At 40.9% G+C, this 17272-nt stretch overlaps 1 protein-coding gene across 1 annotated transcript in view; it reads right to left on the minus strand.

The window, feature by feature from the left end:
- DPY19L4 (dpy-19 like 4) overlaps positions 1–16645 on the minus strand; it is a gene marked incomplete at both ends in the record, with an annotated part of 30462 nt that extends 13817 nt beyond the window's left edge. Inside the window, 12 exons of the mRNA XM_081996939.1 lie at positions 252–410; positions 2224–2297; positions 3523–3621; positions 3711–3842; positions 5529–5663; positions 6232–6355; positions 8197–8342; positions 9201–9322; positions 11083–11173; positions 11835–11959; positions 12932–13039; positions 16507–16645. Coding sequence (XP_081853065.1) covers positions 252–410; positions 2224–2297; positions 3523–3621; positions 3711–3842; positions 5529–5663; positions 6232–6355; positions 8197–8342; positions 9201–9322; positions 11083–11173; positions 11835–11959; positions 12932–13039; positions 16507–16645 — 1454 coding nt within the window. The remainder of the gene's footprint in view (positions 1–251; positions 411–2223; positions 2298–3522; positions 3622–3710; positions 3843–5528; positions 5664–6231; positions 6356–8196; positions 8343–9200; positions 9323–11082; positions 11174–11834; positions 11960–12931; positions 13040–16506) is intronic.
- Between the last annotated feature and the right edge of the window lie 627 nt (positions 16646–17272).

Genomic DNA, 17272 nt, shown 5'->3' on the forward strand with positions numbered 1-17272 from the left:
TCTGCAGGAATTGCACCCATGGGGCAAAAAAACCAATGACAACTCCCTGTCTTGAGTGGAAGAATGCTCAAGAAACTTGTCACTAAAGTACTTTCTTTAGGGGCCTCTGGTGGGGCCTTTCCACTGGTGCTCACACCGTGGCAAGCTCAATGGTGCAACAAACTCTGAAGCAACAAACATCATGACCACTCACTTAGACATTCATAAACCTCTTTTAACTTCTTATTTTTCAGTATAAATAAGTTACTTACCAAATTCTCCTAAAAATGACCTGAGTTACAGAAAAAAGGCAGATAATTAATACTAAAATATAGAAAGGCAACAGTGATGACTGTGTTAGTCGCAAAAAAAAGTCTTGGGAGGGTGCCTGAAGAGATTCTTGACAAAGGAGCCAATTCATTGTAAAATTCCTAGTAAGGCAAAAACATCCCATTAAAAACAGTAACAATACCCCACAGACTAGAAATAAAAACGGCACACAACCTATCACAGTTTAACCTGTTCATGTCATAGGAAACTATCTGAAATTCATCTTTGAAAAGTTATCTTTTTATCATTTGAAACCACTTTGCAAGTACTCTTCAGAGTAACTGTCAAAAGCTTGTCTTCCAAAAAAAGAATCTGTGATCTGAAGAGAGCAGACTACAACTCTTTTACATCACAAAAACTTCAACTTCCCATATAACTCCATTATGGGGACCACAAAGCACTTTGTTGTCACAGTGGATTAAGATTTTAGAGATACTGATGCAAGAAGGTATGCTTGTCCTCATTCCAAACCGGGAGATGAAGAAGGGAAAGTGGTCATCCGAGATCACAAACAAGCTCGAGGCACTGCCAAGAATAGAATCCTTAATGCTGAAATTCTAGTTCTGTAGCCGAACCCACTCGATCATTCTTCTTTCTCAATTAATGAGCACAAAGGTTATATAGTCTGCCAAGAAGCACTATCAATGTGTATTCTCAACTGGAATTGGTGCAGCATGTGATGCTGTGAATGCATTCTTGTCTTACTTTGTTTTGCTTTCCTCTCTCTTTCCTTTTCCTTTTCCCCCAAGGGAAGACTAGAGAACTGAACCACTTTCAATTAGACAGAATCAGTTTAACGTTTAACAGCTGGGCATGTCCAAACTGGCCTTAAAAGTCACATCTTGAAGTTCTTGTGCTGCAAAACGTAACTCCAGCCCACAGTTACACAATTTTCTAGGTGTAGTTGCACGCAGTCTGTCTCAATCACCGGCTTCACTGCAGAGTTTGACAGCCTGGAAAGTAACATGTAGCAAGTCCCCAGGGGAACAAAAAAATAAAATCCATAATACCTGGTAGCTGAATAAACTGAAATCTTGACCAGAAGCGGTCCTTTCTTTTCTTGCAAAACACTTTAGAACGTGCATGTGTTAAACAATGCATCTTAGTCAACATCATTACATCTTGTCTTCCAAAAATTTACCAACAATTTCAATTATGTGTGACATCATTTTCCACTTCTTCCCCTGAAAGGCTGTGAAGTAGTTTAAGAGAAATGCAGCTCCCAGGAGAGAGTCACAATTCCTGCACAGAACTGAAAGTCTTCACTTGGGTCCAGGCGATGTCTCAGTCCTTACCATACTTCATTTGAAGTTTTCCAGAAAATCTGTAGCCATGATGTTGTCTTCTTGTAGACCAACATTCAATTCTTTCATAGATGCAAACAGTTTTTCTTAGAATCACAACCATTCCCTCTGACTTTTAAGTTGTCCCTTGTCCTAATATCTTCTGAAATGTACAGCTTTTTTTGGGGGTGTTATTCTTACAGAACTAAAACCTCACAACCCAACCCTGTTCTGAGATAGTATTGATAGTTCAGAGCCCTTTCTTTTCCAAGCTATAAAATGTTAGTGACACCGCCTTTATCCTATTATCTTTGCTTTCAAGTCTTATTAGAAACACTAGACCTGTCAGTGTCAGAAGGTTTCTGCTCTTCAACATCAAAAGAAAACAAAAATCTATGAAGTGCTTTCACCCCAAGGCATGAAAAATATTGAGGTGCCTCAGAAACCTCAAAACCCCAAGTAAATTCTGTATATGCATCTTTTTTTAATCCTGTCTTAAAACCAGCGACAAATAGAAACTGTTTCCCTAACTCCTCTATAAAATTCTCACAAGCCACTTAAATTTTATACTTCTCAGAGCAGTTTCAGAAGTTTGGATATCTTAGAAGGTGTAAAGAGTTTAAAAACTTACTTAGTTGTGTTTAAGCCAAGTTTTACTTCAATGAACTTCAGCAAATGCTCATTTTCTTTATGAGGAACAAACATCTGAAAATTAATTTAGCAGAGTAAAAATCTTATCAAGTGCTGGAGGCAGCTTTCACGAAGTCACTTCATTCAGATTACAAAATGGTAGGGAACAATCAACTATTCAAGATTTAGTTAAAGCTAACAAATGTGATTAAGTGGACCAATTAAGGTACCCATGTAGTACTGTAAATCTTCACTTGAATAAATCTATCTTTAGGGTTTCCTTGAGAATATAATTTCCTTAATTTCATTCATGCACCCCAACAGGAGCGCAAGTGAAAAGCTGTCAACAAGTTGTCAAAAGACTACTGAGCAGTGTAAAAAGGATCATGAAAAACCGACATAAACTTACCCCCAAACAAGCCAAAGAACATTGCGTTTTGGCTCCACTAAACAAATACGACTGCAGCCTAGCAAAAGTTATAAGCATTTGTAATCTTCACATAAATTGTTTGAGCAGCCAGAAGTTCTGTGTACTGTATACGTAATTTAACTTGTATTTTTCAAGGTTAGGTTTTATGTTCCTGGAGATACAGCAAGGCTAGCCAATCTGAATGGCACAAGAAAACAATCAGTTCTGAGCATCTTCTCAAACTTTTTAGGGTTCACTAGGTTATTTTTAAGTCAACACTATTAATTAACACAACCAGGGTGAGTTTGAGACATAGAGGAAAAGCACAGTAAATTACGTAAAAGGCTAAAGCCAGTAAGAGGGAGTTGCTAATCAAAATACAAGACCAGGCTAAAATCTCATAGTGTAATCTCAGCTCCTAGCTGGCTCCTACCCTAAGTGAAGGTCTTTGCTCCCATGCTCTAGTTGAAATTTATCTGAAAATTAACATCTAACCTGAGACTAGTCATACCTGTTCCTGGCTATTAGGTCTTCTCCTTGCACAAGAATATTGTTTTAATATTCAGCCCAGTTTGTAGAGGCCATCCAAGTCATAATAAAAACCACATTTATGAAATAACTGAAGCGTGACTCAAAGAGTATTTCTATACTATGCTTTAACCTCAACCCAAAAGACCAAAACCCTAACAAAAAACACCTGCTTAAGTTGTTGAAGACTTTTCATAGAGAAAAAATTACTCAATTTTTAGTACTCCAATTTGCTATGAATTAAGCTATGAACTCTCAAATTAATAAGACAAGCAACACTTCAAAAGACTTTTCCAAGATATATCTGCAACTTTCCATTTAGATTTTGACAGTTAAAAATCACTTTTTACAGAAGAATCTTACCTTTAGTAAGAAGTTTAGTGTCACTGTTATTGTAAGTACCAAATAAATATACATTATTTTCAGCAATCTTGATATAAATGTACCTTTTTTCGTATTCATCTGCAAAAATATTTTAAGAATGCCATATCATTTGGAGTTCAGTTTAAATAATAAAAACTACACTCAGAGTTAGAGGAGAGTCTAGTTACCTGAAGGCATTTAGAGAGCATTAAAGCTGCTACAAGACTCAGTAATGGTGACACTAGTAAGGCTGAATTTTCAAACTGCAAAAGGTACCCCAAGAAGAGAGAAAACAAGTAGATTTTGTACACTTCATGCACCTGTTGAAGAACAAAATAAAACACAATAAAATAAAATTACAGTGGATATAAGTCTTGCTTTTTAGAGCAGCAGATAGCTCACTCCTCTGTTAATCAGGGGATTAATAGATCTCTATCCTCCAACTCACTAATCTAGCAGGGCACCATTTAGCTCTGGAAAGTATTTCACATCAAAATGATCCTGGTCAGCCTCAGTAACTAGTGCACAATTACTTCATCAGAATTCTATAAAAATGCCAGAAGTAGTAGTATTTTACAAAGGCTCCCCGTTCTGTAACGCCTCACTGTGATGCAGCATGAAGCAATAACCACAATGCAACAGTATAAAAACACACAATTTGTGTGAAAGAGCTGACTACTGTAAACATGCGCTTTCCTGGCCCTCACAGTATCTTGTTCATCTAACCTATCTCAGGAATACACAGACTGTTACTGATACTTTGTTATTTACTAATGGATAAGCAGATCTTGCAAACCCCGATACTCGATTCTTCAGACTTTTACCAAAACACCCTTATATTTTAAGGGCCTTGCTTTGAACTGAAATAGATCAAACATTTCCCACCACTGAGGTACAGAAAAAAAAGCAATTGAAAGAAGAGGTGACGAATTAGTATTGCATGCAGTTTGAAATGGAAGTTACATCTAATAAAACTAGAAGGCACACATGTACGAAGTAGCATATTGCAACAGACTGAGTAAAAATGCCTTATTCTTGCAACATTTCTAAGAAACATTTTGCAGAATGAATTCAAATACTTTCTTGTATTAAAAAAAACAATTGGCCTTCAGCATCTGTCTAGCCTATGTATTGGCTAAATTAGTACAGGGTGGGCCATTCAGGGTGAAAATGAGCTCCTTAACTGCACAGAGCAGTTTTTTGGTCAGCCCCACCCTACTGTGAATAGGGAAAGGAAAAGCAGAGGCAGCTAGGCCAAAAAGGATGCATGACTGATTAGAGTTCATCATTCTCTCAGCTCTCCAAGGATGTTTCAGGCCTCAGAAGCTTTGTTTAGCTTCAGCCCTCTGTAAGTTTTCGTGCTACTATGTGCAAGTCAGCCCTACTCTGCAAGACGAAGAGGAGCCCCCGGCCACCCCTTCTGGCTGCACCATGGACCTCTTGGATCCACATGGAAATACAGATATATGACTTCAAAGAGCTTTCAGTTCTGACACAAAAAACCCCCATAAAGCTCAAAATTATACTGTTCTGAACCACTGTTGTGTCACCCTATTTAAGGCAGTATTCTCTCTCTCTTAGCTCTCCTGCTGAAGCAGTATCTCGCTGTTAAGTGTGCAGGGTATATCACAGGATTCACCTTAGGGCAGAGACAGTAGTGACTACGTTTCCTAGATAATGAGCATCTGAGAAAAGGCTGTCCAAGGAAGAGGAAAAGAAGCAGCGGCAATGCTTTTAGTTAAATAGCAGTCATTTGCTCAGCCAAGCTTTGTTTAGCTTCTGACCCTTTTGTTTGTCCCAAACACAGTAGTCCAAAAAAGAGTGAATTTAAAGCCATTTTATTCTTCTGATGGACATGACATGCACTTCAGCTGGACCCAGGCTGCAAGACACTCAAGTCATCACTCACTCTGTGCTCTTTGACGCGCCTAAGCAATATGTAAGGCAGGCATCTCTGAGGCTGCATTTAAGTCCCCAACTATCAGTAGGTTGAAGAGTTATAATACCTTCTCTGTCTGTGCCAGGGCAAAGCTGTCTAAGAGAAAAAGAGAAACAGCCTGGACAAACAGGAGATAATGACTGTATTCCCACATCATCATGAAGGTATATGTTGAAGCACTCACCAAAAGGTAACAAAACTTCTAGAGAAAAAAAGAAAAACAAAAAAGCATTAATTTCATACCTATACATCTCTGTCACTAAGTAATTGAAAAGTCATTAAAACAGAAACTATGGAAATTAATCATTATTTTAGGAAATAATTAAAATACTGACTTCAGACATATTTAACATGTTCGCAGATGGAAGAAAGTAATTACTGAAACATCCAAAAACATTTAAAGCAAATCAGAAGAAACATCTTTGACAGAGAGACAGGGAAAGGAGGTTATGACCCTCTTCTCCGAGCGACAGAAGAGCAAAAAAATAGTTCACGTAGTGAGAAAAATTCTGCATCAGTTTATTTTAAAAAGACAGCACACAGCTCATTACCACACTGTTCCCTCTGAACCCTCACGGGTGCATAACAGGGCAGGGCACGAGTTCCTAGCAAAAACTGCACATGCCTAGGTGAAATCCAAGCGGCTGTTTTGAAAAGAACAAACAAAACATCTACTGTTTTCTGCCTAGTAGGGCAATAGTGACAAAGGTAATTACTCTAGAGCACAGTTCTACCAGCATCTCTTTATTAAGAAATTAATTTTGCTTTACCTCAGCAGAACAATTTAGGTTTTTTTTTAAATAGCCTGTGAGAGCTGCTACTTGACATGCAAAATATGGCAAAGCCCAATTTTCTCTTGATGGTATGGAGTAATCAATTCTTGTTGTATCTGTCCTAGAATAAAAGTACAGGCAAAGAAAATTATTACAAGATTTATGGAACAAAAATATCAAGGAAAGCCTAAATGTCACTTCTAGTTACCAGTGGGGCCTTGCAAGCAAACAATTCCTGTATTAGGTGCAAAGTAATACTGACACAATTTCGCTGCTGATACAGGTCACAAATTTAGTAGCGGCATGGAAAGTCCAATCTTTACTCATTTATTCAGCAGGTCTCCTTATCAGGTGGTGTTCATTGGACTGAAGCCAAAAGGCATCTGCCTCCAGCCTTTTCTGACCCACCACAACACTGTGCAAGCTGGACACATCACATGCTGCTTCTGCCAACACTCACGGTGACAATGGAGCCTTCTTTGGCCACAAGCAGTGCTAAACGGTCTTATGTCCATAGGCAGGGGACCGCTGCCGTAACAGTAGCTTTTCACATTACGATGAAAATCAGCTCACAGCTGAGAGAAAAGACTCCTTTCAGCTCTCATACAATATGTTTTAAATAAATGATTTAGGCGGTTGAGCACAACATACTTAGAATCCAAAATAGTGCTCCCTCATAGCAGCACCAGGACCAGCAGATACTCTGTCTACAGGGAAAATTCTGCCCAGCAAAACAAGAGATTAAAGACGGATGGGGAGCATGGGCCAGAACAGAAGCAGGGTCTTCTCATGGAATGACTTGACAGTTATCTGCACAATTAGAGCTGTAGAAGAAAGTTTTAAAATGTGCTAAAGTGACTTAGAAGCACAAGTCACACTTTCAAAGGTCATCAAAGGCATCAGAGGTACATAGTCTTCTTTGCGTCTACTATGCTTTTAAAAAGTAGCCTCAAGCTCCTTTATCATTTAGATATTTGAAGGCGTCACCTTTCATTTTTACCTCTGAAGCCTCTTATAGAAGCATATTTGGAGCTTTTTTAACTACTAGACCTTTCAATTTGCTAACATGGTTTACTATTCTTTACTGTTAAGGAAAAAAAAAAAAAAAATTATTCACCATTTTCCCCATTTTCCCGTGTTCACACCAGCTTGGTATACAGGATTCTTAGCCACTAATCACAGATTCGGTCATGATGACTTCACACTCCTAAAAAACACTTCCCAACAGTTCAACTTTAAAGGTCTATCTCTAACATTTTGCTCTTCCATAGCTCTTTTCTTACAAGTGCTCTCAAGTTCACAGAAAGCCCCAGGGATACTTGGTGACAAAAAGCAGGAACCTGAACACAAATTCCCATTGCCCAAGTAAGGTTCCCTATTACTGTGGTCTTTCATAAAGGGAAGGGACATTTTCTTGCAAGTAAAACATTTTAAAATAAAAAAAATCTTGAGATCAGGATCATCTAAGAAGATTCCATTTTGCACAAAAACCCACTACAAAAAGCAGATTAAAAAAATATAAAGACTCTATACAAGAAAAATACACTTGGTCATTTTGTTTTAAGCAACAGAACAACCATCACAATATTTAGAGCTGGCCACAGAGAGTACTTCTGTTTTACAGCAGCTTTGCAAATGTGCTTTCACACTTCACCAGCACAAAACCAAAACCTTTTGAGGATGTTTTTGGAAAATGGAATTGTGTGAGAATACTCCTGTATTCACACACATATATAAAGACAGTTCAACTGGCAGCGTGGATGGTTTGGACAACAGGAGGCCTTTCCATTAATAAAAGTATCACGAGAATCAATGCATCTCTGGGAGATGTTTTGTATTCGGCATAAGAGCTTGTTCTCACAATGAGAACACAAAGTTTAATAGAAAGCATTTCAATCTGCTCTAATATTTTAAAATATTGCCTTATTGACAAACTAGATTGTATAAAGATGTTTTTCTTACCTGTTAATAATGAACCATGCTACAGTCAGCATTCCTGCCAGCCAAGTCCCACTCATAACCCAACTGGTTACAAACAATGCAGTCACATAAATTCCCTGCAGTCCAAAAACTATACCAATGTAGAAATACACTGGTTCAATAACTTCCTGAAATTACAAATAAAAACGAAGAGACATAGCGGCAACTGAGCTGAAGCTGGAAATGATTACTATTTACATACTGCTAACAGTGTGCTAGGTGCTTTACAAACAGGTAAGAGATGGGCCCTATTCTAGAAAAGTGCTGAGCATGCTTTTATTTTGGGCTCAGGGAGAACAAAGCAGTGTGAATTAAGAGCGCACTTCAGGACTCAGCTTGCTAGTGCCATGACTTTTGTAATTGCTTTAGCATGAACATTTTATGTGTCAGATTTAATAAACCTATACTGCAGTGAGCTATAAAGTTCACAGGACCTACTGCAAGAAGTTATGTGGAGAAGGAACTTGGAGAAGTAAAGATGTGGCAAAAATAGTTCCAAACACAGAGAAGCATGTATAAAAGAAATAAATAAAAAAGAAAGATAAACAAGAGAGCACACAAGTATGCAGCGTAAGCAGAACAAAGCCTGAGTAGAGCAGAAAGAGACAAAAGGTTTAACTACAAAAGTGTTTTTTCCCTTTTATCTATATGAGAATGGCTAGAGACAGGTACCACTATAACAGACTTCTGTACTCTGAAGAAACTAAGTTCCCTGGTTTTAATGGATAGCACTGATACTCTCCACATTTCTAAGCAGTTTGTAGAAGTAAAGAATAACAGACAGAAAAGTTTAATGCATATAAACCCCAAAAATCCTGTGCCAGAAACTGATGAGAATTGAGAAGAACCTGGACCTAGTGAGAGGCTTAGCTCAAGTCATTCAACAGAAATTGCAAGTATTTATTGCATACAGCAGAGAAATTCTCATACACACACACCCCCCCCACAATAATGAAAGCACAGAAAGTAGGGAGAAGTGCACATACTTCGCTACCAGATGCTTGATACAAAACACTGGCAATCAACTCTGGGTACAAAGTCATTTGCTGGACTGCATTGATCGTCTTCAGTGATATTGTCTTATTGTTGTGTGTCAATTCATAAACACCTATAGACAAAAAAATATATATTATTCTTGGAATCACCTACTATTGCTGCTCTTAAAAGAGGTAAAAGTGTACTCAAAGGTAGGGGGAAACAGATATGCTCATTAAAGCTACTGACTGATTCACCACTCCTAATTTTAAAGGGAGGAGAAATTTCTGTGCCAGATGCCATTCCACCCTACTGATTTAGCAACAAAGTTCTCATTTTTTGATCTAGCCTTTAAATAGAAGGCCCAAAACTAACCAGCTGAAGCATAGCCTCAGTAACATACTGATGAAGTCCTGGAACCATCTACCTACAGATCTCCTTCACAGGAGGTTCTTAAGAAGTGAGATAAAGATTTAAAAGGGATGAGCAGGATGTATTAATCCTGTCTCCACCAAGAGGTCAGCTATGATGGCCTCGTCACCCTTTTTAGCCCCGAGTTTCTCAGGCTTCTAAAAATCACTCACTTAACACAATATGCCTTTATAACGGGATTGAGATGAAATTGAAGCTGGCATGCTCGAAGGATACATCATTCTGATATACTATAATTTAAAAAATGACATAATTACTTAGGACAATAGAGGGAAGAGGAAAAATAATCTAAATTAGAGAAGGAAAAAAAAACCCAAACAAAACACCCAACAACAATGCAACACCCAAACAAGATTACCGTTTCCAACTCTGAACATATCATGGTGTGTGGTCTGCAGCTGGTTCTCTGCAGGCCAAACCAGGTCTTGCAGAACTTCCAGCTAGGTTTAGCACAGCTATGATACACCTTTGAAAACTGTGTGTCCCTATAATACCTAGTAGACACATAAGTCTACCTGTTTGCAGGGACAGCATGACTGAATGAGGCAGTCCATCTATCCACAGCATGAGTAATGTTCCCAGAGATAATGAGGAAGTGACTGTACCAAAGACCTATTATATAGTGCTGACGTGCTACACATCAGCTGAGAAACTGTTCCACCAATAAAACTATACCTACAAAGTTTAACTGCCTTCAGATGAGAGTTCACGAGAGGACTCAACTAATTCAATGGCTGACCGCTGCAAGAGAGCGCTGTTCAATCCCTGTTCTCTCCTGGAGTTCTCGCCTTTTCCCCATGCTAGCCCGGGTGTCCTTCTGAACTCACTAAACTAGCACAGAAGCGTTACATCTTCTTTTCATTGCTTTAGTTTTCTGCTGGTTTCGGGACCCGGGGTCAGTAAGCTCCAGAGCCAGTGCAGGATAAGCAGCAGGATCACAAAGGGAGGAGAGACCATTGCCACTCCATTTGTTCTACTTCCTGTTGGTTTCTGTCCCCATCACTCCGTGCTCACCAACATCTACTCATCATAGCTGGCAGGAGTGGAAACCTCTGGCAGGGACAGATCAACTCTTGACAGAAACTGTTCCATCTTCTGACAGAGGATGGAAAACAGTAATTTCCATCTGTCATTCCCAAATTAAACAGCAATTACACTTACATGGCAGAAGATCCACTATGTAGCATAGGCAAACCCAACAATAACTTCCATAAGGGGCAACATGACAGTAATATTAATCCTATTGCAGAGTATTGATTAAAGGAAATCCACTGGAATACAGGATAGTTAAACATTGTTTTTTAAAAGGCACTGAAAAGTTAGGACAGCATGCAGTTTTTAATTAATCTGACTGATATACCTATATGAGAGTATAAAATGAGTCTCCCCAGTCTGCAGTTTTTTACTGTCTCCAAAAGGAACAGGATTTTTCATGGTTAATAAAACAAACGGGTTTTGTACCTCTTTCAAAGGAAGGAGCCTTTAGCAGTTCTTTATAGAATGAGTAATAAATGGCGCTGTCACCTTGAAATGTAATTTCTCGTTCAAGTTCCTAGGGAAAAAAAAGATGTATTCATCTCCTGCAATCTCTTCCCATAGAAGACTATATATTTTCAGATAGACCGGTTTTGTAATACAGTGCATGGTTATGACTCCACTGTACATCCCCAAAGTATTCCAGAAAACTTTAATCTTCACAGCACCTCTGTCAGGTATATAATGCTCTCTACAATTTAGCAAACATGCTCAGAATCAGAGCAACTCAAATCTACATTGTAAGTCAGCATAAGATCCACAGGATCCTTTAATACTCACAAACCTGAATTTAGTTCAAACTTTTCATACTTCACTAAATAATACAGTTCTTAAAAAAAACAAAACAAAAAACATTAATCCCTTTTGTTTAGCTTATGCAATCCCAGCATGCTTCAGTTTCTTCTCCAAATTTTAGAAAAGTATTTCAATGATAAAGGATGGCACGGAAAAACATATAAAACCATGACAAGACAAGACTTCTGTTAGTAGGAGAAACACTTTAAAAAAAAAGAAAGAAAGAAAAACAAAAAAAGAAAAAAAGAACTATATCAAAGACAGAGGCCTGAGTGGAACAACATGGGATTCTGAGCGCAAGTAGTTCTAACCTGACATAGATCAGCTTTGATTTCAAGGACACAATTTGGCTTTTGTTTCAGTAGTTTAACTTTTTTCTTTACCTGCCTGCTGGAAAACCAGAATTTCCGTTCATGATATGTTGAGAGGTACACAGCATACATCATTCCACTAGTGACTGCCGCAAGACAGCCAAAGAAAAGTTTCGCAAAACGCTGAATTAACATATCTGAAAAGGGACAGTGAAAAAGCTAAAATAGTCCAGAGGACTTAGAAACAAACAGTATGCCCTAAATATGCCTCATTTCTGCACAGCAGGTAAATTTACTGACATGAGAATTATCACACCTTCATCAGCACCGATACATCGAGAACTGGTTTGTTATTCCTCTCCTGCAGAGTTTTCTTTCCCAATTGTTACCACCTGTTTCACGGGACTCTCAGATAAAATACTCACACACTACACTGCAAATTTCTCTCCATTTCAGTAAACTTCATTTTCAAATTAATTCCAAGAAAGGTGTCTTCCAAATAAACAGAGTGAACTCTAGGTTTTAGCCAAAACATCACAAACTTCTTAAAAGACATTAACAGAAAGAGGTGGCGATACCACATCTAACATCAATACTGAGACATTCTATTCTCCGTTCTGTTTTCAAATAGAAGAGGAAGGAACTAATCTGAATTTTACCAAACTCATTCAGTGGGCGTCTACTTCACCTGTAGCTCCCTCATGTTAGTATGCACTCTTTTATGTTAAAAAGTTTTTGGTAGCTTGGCGAGCACTTGCCTAAAATTACACCTGGTTTTAAGTCTGTTTCTTGAAAAGCTGTAAGGACTTTTTGTCTGTTCTTGTTTCAGTACCATTACTTCATGCCTTTCAGCTTCTCAACCTAAAGACCATTCCAGGGGCAATTAAAATATTTATTTGTACTCAAATAGTTAACAACAGTACGATTCTTAACCCCTTCGCCTCTCCCCCCAACCTGAAACAACCCAGGACTACCATTTTACTCCGCAATATATAAAATGTCATTATTAAAGAATTCTAATGTGCATGCCTGTTTTTTCTTGAAACATTCAAAAACTTAATTCAAAATAAGTCTGTTATAAATTACTGTGCTACAAATATCTTCCTATAAAATGTAAAAGAATAATGAAAAAAAAAAACCAGAAGTTGGCTAAAAATTCTGTAGCTTACATTTTGGCGATCTTCCCAGATTTGAGTTTTCTTTGTTTCTCTCCTCTGGAGCCATTTTGTCAGATTCTGTACAGTTTTGCTTCTTTCTCTGTCGCAGGTCTGCTGCCCCTGAAGACGTTTTTTGGAAGTTATTGCAACAAAATACCTAAAAATCACACTCTGAGAAATCCACACAGTAGCAGGTAACAGCCAGTTATTGCTACTGATTCAACCCCACAGCAGATATATTTGACAAAAATACTCAATTAAAATATTTCATATGTCTAATTAAAATAACAATACAACAATATAGAAATAAATTCCTATGTTATTCCTTAGAAAATCCAATAGTTTGCTCTTGAGGCCATACTCTGGGATTACCCAGAACCCAAACTGGAAGCTAACTGGTTTATTGCATAGTGAATGTATTATACAAATGAGGGAAAGCAGTCATTTAGATAAGTTGATACAGACACTGGGAGAAATTGGTGCCAATTTCATTCTACTCTCATCCTGGTTTTACGCTGCTACAGTACAGTACTGTTCTAGGCACATTAATGTAATACAAAAATTGGACTAGTCCATTACTTTCAAATTGAGCTGCCTGTATGAATTGGTGAAAGCTTTTATAAAGTAAATATAGTATGACTTTTTTTTCCTGCTTCCAGATCTACTGGAACTAATCGGGTTTATGAATTTTTAGTCTAATATATAACTAAAAAGCCCAGTCTGCTAGGCCATGTAGATCACATCACAAGACTGAGGGCTTCTTCGGCTTCTGTAAACAGCAGCAGTTTGAAGCCTTGGCCCATTTATTTTACAGTCTGAAAGGCAGCAACGCTAATTCACAGAGTGCAAGTCTCCATACAAAAAGATTCATCGCAAAAAATCTGTTATAATTACTATATTAAAGATGACATCCATGTGTGATGAAAAGGTTTTTAGCTATCCAGTTTGATCTACCGTTCAACATTGTTTGAAATTTTGTAGCCACTAATTTCCTCTGGACTTAAAAAAAAGCTTTTTCATAAAGCCATTTGACTTCAAACTTGAAGTGTCAATCTTCACATCCCACAATGAAGCTTTTAATTACTATGGTTGTATATTACTGTCTAATTCGGTCTATTTTTAACTCCCAACTATTAGATTTAAAAGTTAGAAACTAGAGATAGTAATATAAATAAAACCTTTAAAGCAGTGTCTGCCTGTATGAGGGCACCTATATTTGTGTTTTAATAGGACTCTCAAAGCAATTTATAAATTATTCAGAGCAAGCCAAGATCTCAATGATAACATTTTTTATGGAATGAACAGAAAATGTCTACCTTCTTAAATAAGAGAAGAATTTGAAAGATATTAAACAAAACAAGGTTTAGGGTGTTCAATTATCACATTTATCATTGTGATCAAAATGAAATATACACCAGTATCTCTTCATGTCATGTATATTAAGTTAATGAGCATCACAAAAATCAAGTACACTGCGATTAAAAATCACTTGTCCTACATAAAATAAAATGGTGGGGGAAAACCCCTAGACCAGCAGAATGGGCAGATATGTGCTTGGAAAGACAACTGTTTGCCCTTGTCATTCTAGTTATGACCAAAGCAACAGCAGTGAGAACACTGGAGGAAAAGGCATTTCTTTCCCTTTTCTGGCAGGTAAGTGAGCCACGTTAGAAGTGTAACACGCTTATAAAGTTTAGAGTTAGGAGCAGTAATAGAAAACTCCCAATGACAGAACAATTAAAAGTTCTAATTCTGAAACAACTACATCTCAGTCAGCAAATGATCTTCACCTCTGTTTTGAGGACTGCTCAACAGATTCCCCCACTCAAAGCAATAATAAAGATCCAAATATGCTACTTCTGTTTCATTTGCAGCTGACTTGAACAAGAAAAATGCTGTTTCCACTTCTATGAATCCTTTAAATGGGGTGAAATGAAAGTCAAAACAAGGTGACAACTAAAAATAACCTAGGATTTTGAATTGATGACACAGCTCCTAGTACCTCTCTATCCAGCAAGCAATTTTTCATCCAAGATTGCTTTCTAGTTCCCTGTAAGTTCCCAGCACGCTTTTTTTCAACTCTTGTTGAGACATGTGTTCCACTTATTTTTGTGTATCTTATGCAGAAAACCCTAACTCATTGCTCCTGTGTGCCACTATATTTTGCCTGCATTTTTTGACTGCAAATTGAGCACTGTCTGCAATTCTTGTCCTCTCATCTAAAGGAGGATGAAGTAGAGCTGGGAAACATTTAGACACGGGCCACAAGGATGATCAAAGGTGTACAATGGCTCCCATACATGCAAGGAACAAGGAAGCAAGTTGAGGATGCCTCAGTCTAGAAAAGAAAGTGACCAGCAGAAACATGCCAGAGGTCTACAAGCTAGTGAAGTGCACCAACAGGTTGAATACAGAGCAGTGATTCACCTTCTTTTCTAATACTGGAACAAGAAGTTATCAAACCAACCCAGTGAGTCAGGCTAAAAGGAACCAGTTCATGGCACACTGCCTTCACATATATCAGTCCTCCCAAAAGAACGTTCTGTAAACAAAGAGTTTACATCGATTCAAGAGATGAAGGACCCATTCATGGAGGACAAATGGCTGAAGACTAAACAGACGGAAACCACATCCAGCTCAGAAAATCCCCCAGCTGAGAACAGTTGAGAGGCTGGGATATGCCATGGGACAGTAACACATATGCTTATTTTGCTCTTGCATTTCTCTGGGTGCCTGTTTACAGTCACGTTTTTGTTGATTTCCCCAGGAGAACTACATGCCATCTCCTCATCCCCACAAAGGGGGTTAGCACAAAAGAGGCCTGGAGAAAAAAATGATTGTGTGGGGTGCTGAAAGGGAAACGAGAGAGGAGACAGACCAACACGTACAAACGGGGAAACAGAGGGAATACCAACGAAAAAACGCACCCACGGAGGCATCCACGGAGCCGATGGATGCTGCCCCGAGGTATCCACGGAGCTGATGGATGCTGCCCCGGGGTGTGCTGCACAGAGGCGATACCAGGCGAGGGAAGACAAACAGACCCCAAGTTTCGGGGCTCCCATCCACCCAGCTCCCTCCCGCTTGGTGCTGCAAACGATGGGCTGCCCTGGGCGGGGAAGAGAAGGCCTCGTCAGCGGGGCCCGAGGGGGCCGCCGAGCAGGGATGGCTCTGGCCTGGGCCGGCACCGCCACCGGCGGGGGCAGCGGCGGGACCGGACCTGCCGAGGGAGGCCACTCCGTGTCGCGCAGGCGGGCGTTTCACCGTCCTACGTGCCTTACTAGCCCGGCATGGACCTGGCACAGAACTGCCAGCCCCAGCCGCAGCCCCGCTGCCGACCTGCGCCAGGGGAAGCGGCCACGGCACGGCAGGGCAGGGCATGGCAGGCGCCGGCCGGGGCTACACCGACCTCCCTCCCCGCTCCCCAGCTGCGCAGCCCCAGGCGGCGGCCCCGCCAAGGCGGCCGTTGGGCGCGCGCCCCCTCACAGTGTACGGCCGGGAGCGGGACGGGACAACCCGCAGCCCCGCCCGCCCCGCCGGCGGCGGAGGGGGATAAGGGTGACACACGCGCCGCCGCCCCCCCTCACCTTCCTCCATCGCTAGCCTGCGGCCGCCGCCCACCGTCGAGACCCCCCGCCGCTCTCTCCGGGGCGACACCGCCCCGCCTGCGCTCCTGCCGCCGTCGCCCGCCTCTCGTCGGCCCCGGGGGCGGGAGCGCTCTCGCATAACACGGCGAGAGGAGCGCAGCGGCCCCTCACTTCCTGCCGCCCCGCTGTTGCTCCCGCCGTCGGGCACCTTCTCCCGCGGAACTATGGTGGCAGAGCGGAGGGGAGAGGCCGGAGCCCAGCCGTGGCGTACCGAGGAGCACTGAGGCGCAGGCGTCCGGCTGGCCCGCGCTTCCGGCGGGGAGAGGGCTCCCCCTGCAGCCGGCTCCGGCCCGCTCTGGAGGCGCGAAGCTCCAGCCTCCTGTGAGCCCACCGCGCCTCACAGCTTCCAAATTAACATCGCACGGGCAGTGAAGTGCAGTTTCTGCTGCCTGCCAGCCCGGCTCTGGAGCCGGGGTGCCTCCGGGCCGGGCAATGCTGCCCCTTCAGAGGGGCCCGCCCCGGCCGCGGGGCCTTAATTGGAGCATCTCCTGTGGGTGCCGCTCGCACAGCACCCCACCTGCCCTCTGCAAAGAGCCTCCCTCCCCGGGAGGAGAGGTCTCCCTCCTGGCACCCCATTCAGGCTTCAGAACTTTGCCTTCGGTGCCCAGTGCAACCCCTTTTTAGCTGCAACCTCCTTTTTAGCTGCCAAATTTATCTGCACAGCAATTATCTGAGGGAGTCCAGCCTTGGTGGTCAGGCCCAGAAC

The sequence above is a fragment of the Phaethon aethereus genome, assembly GCF_964289735.1.
Source record: "Phaethon aethereus genome assembly, chromosome: 2".
Taxonomy (NCBI): Eukaryota; Metazoa; Chordata; class Aves; order Phaethontiformes; family Phaethontidae; genus Phaethon; species Phaethon aethereus.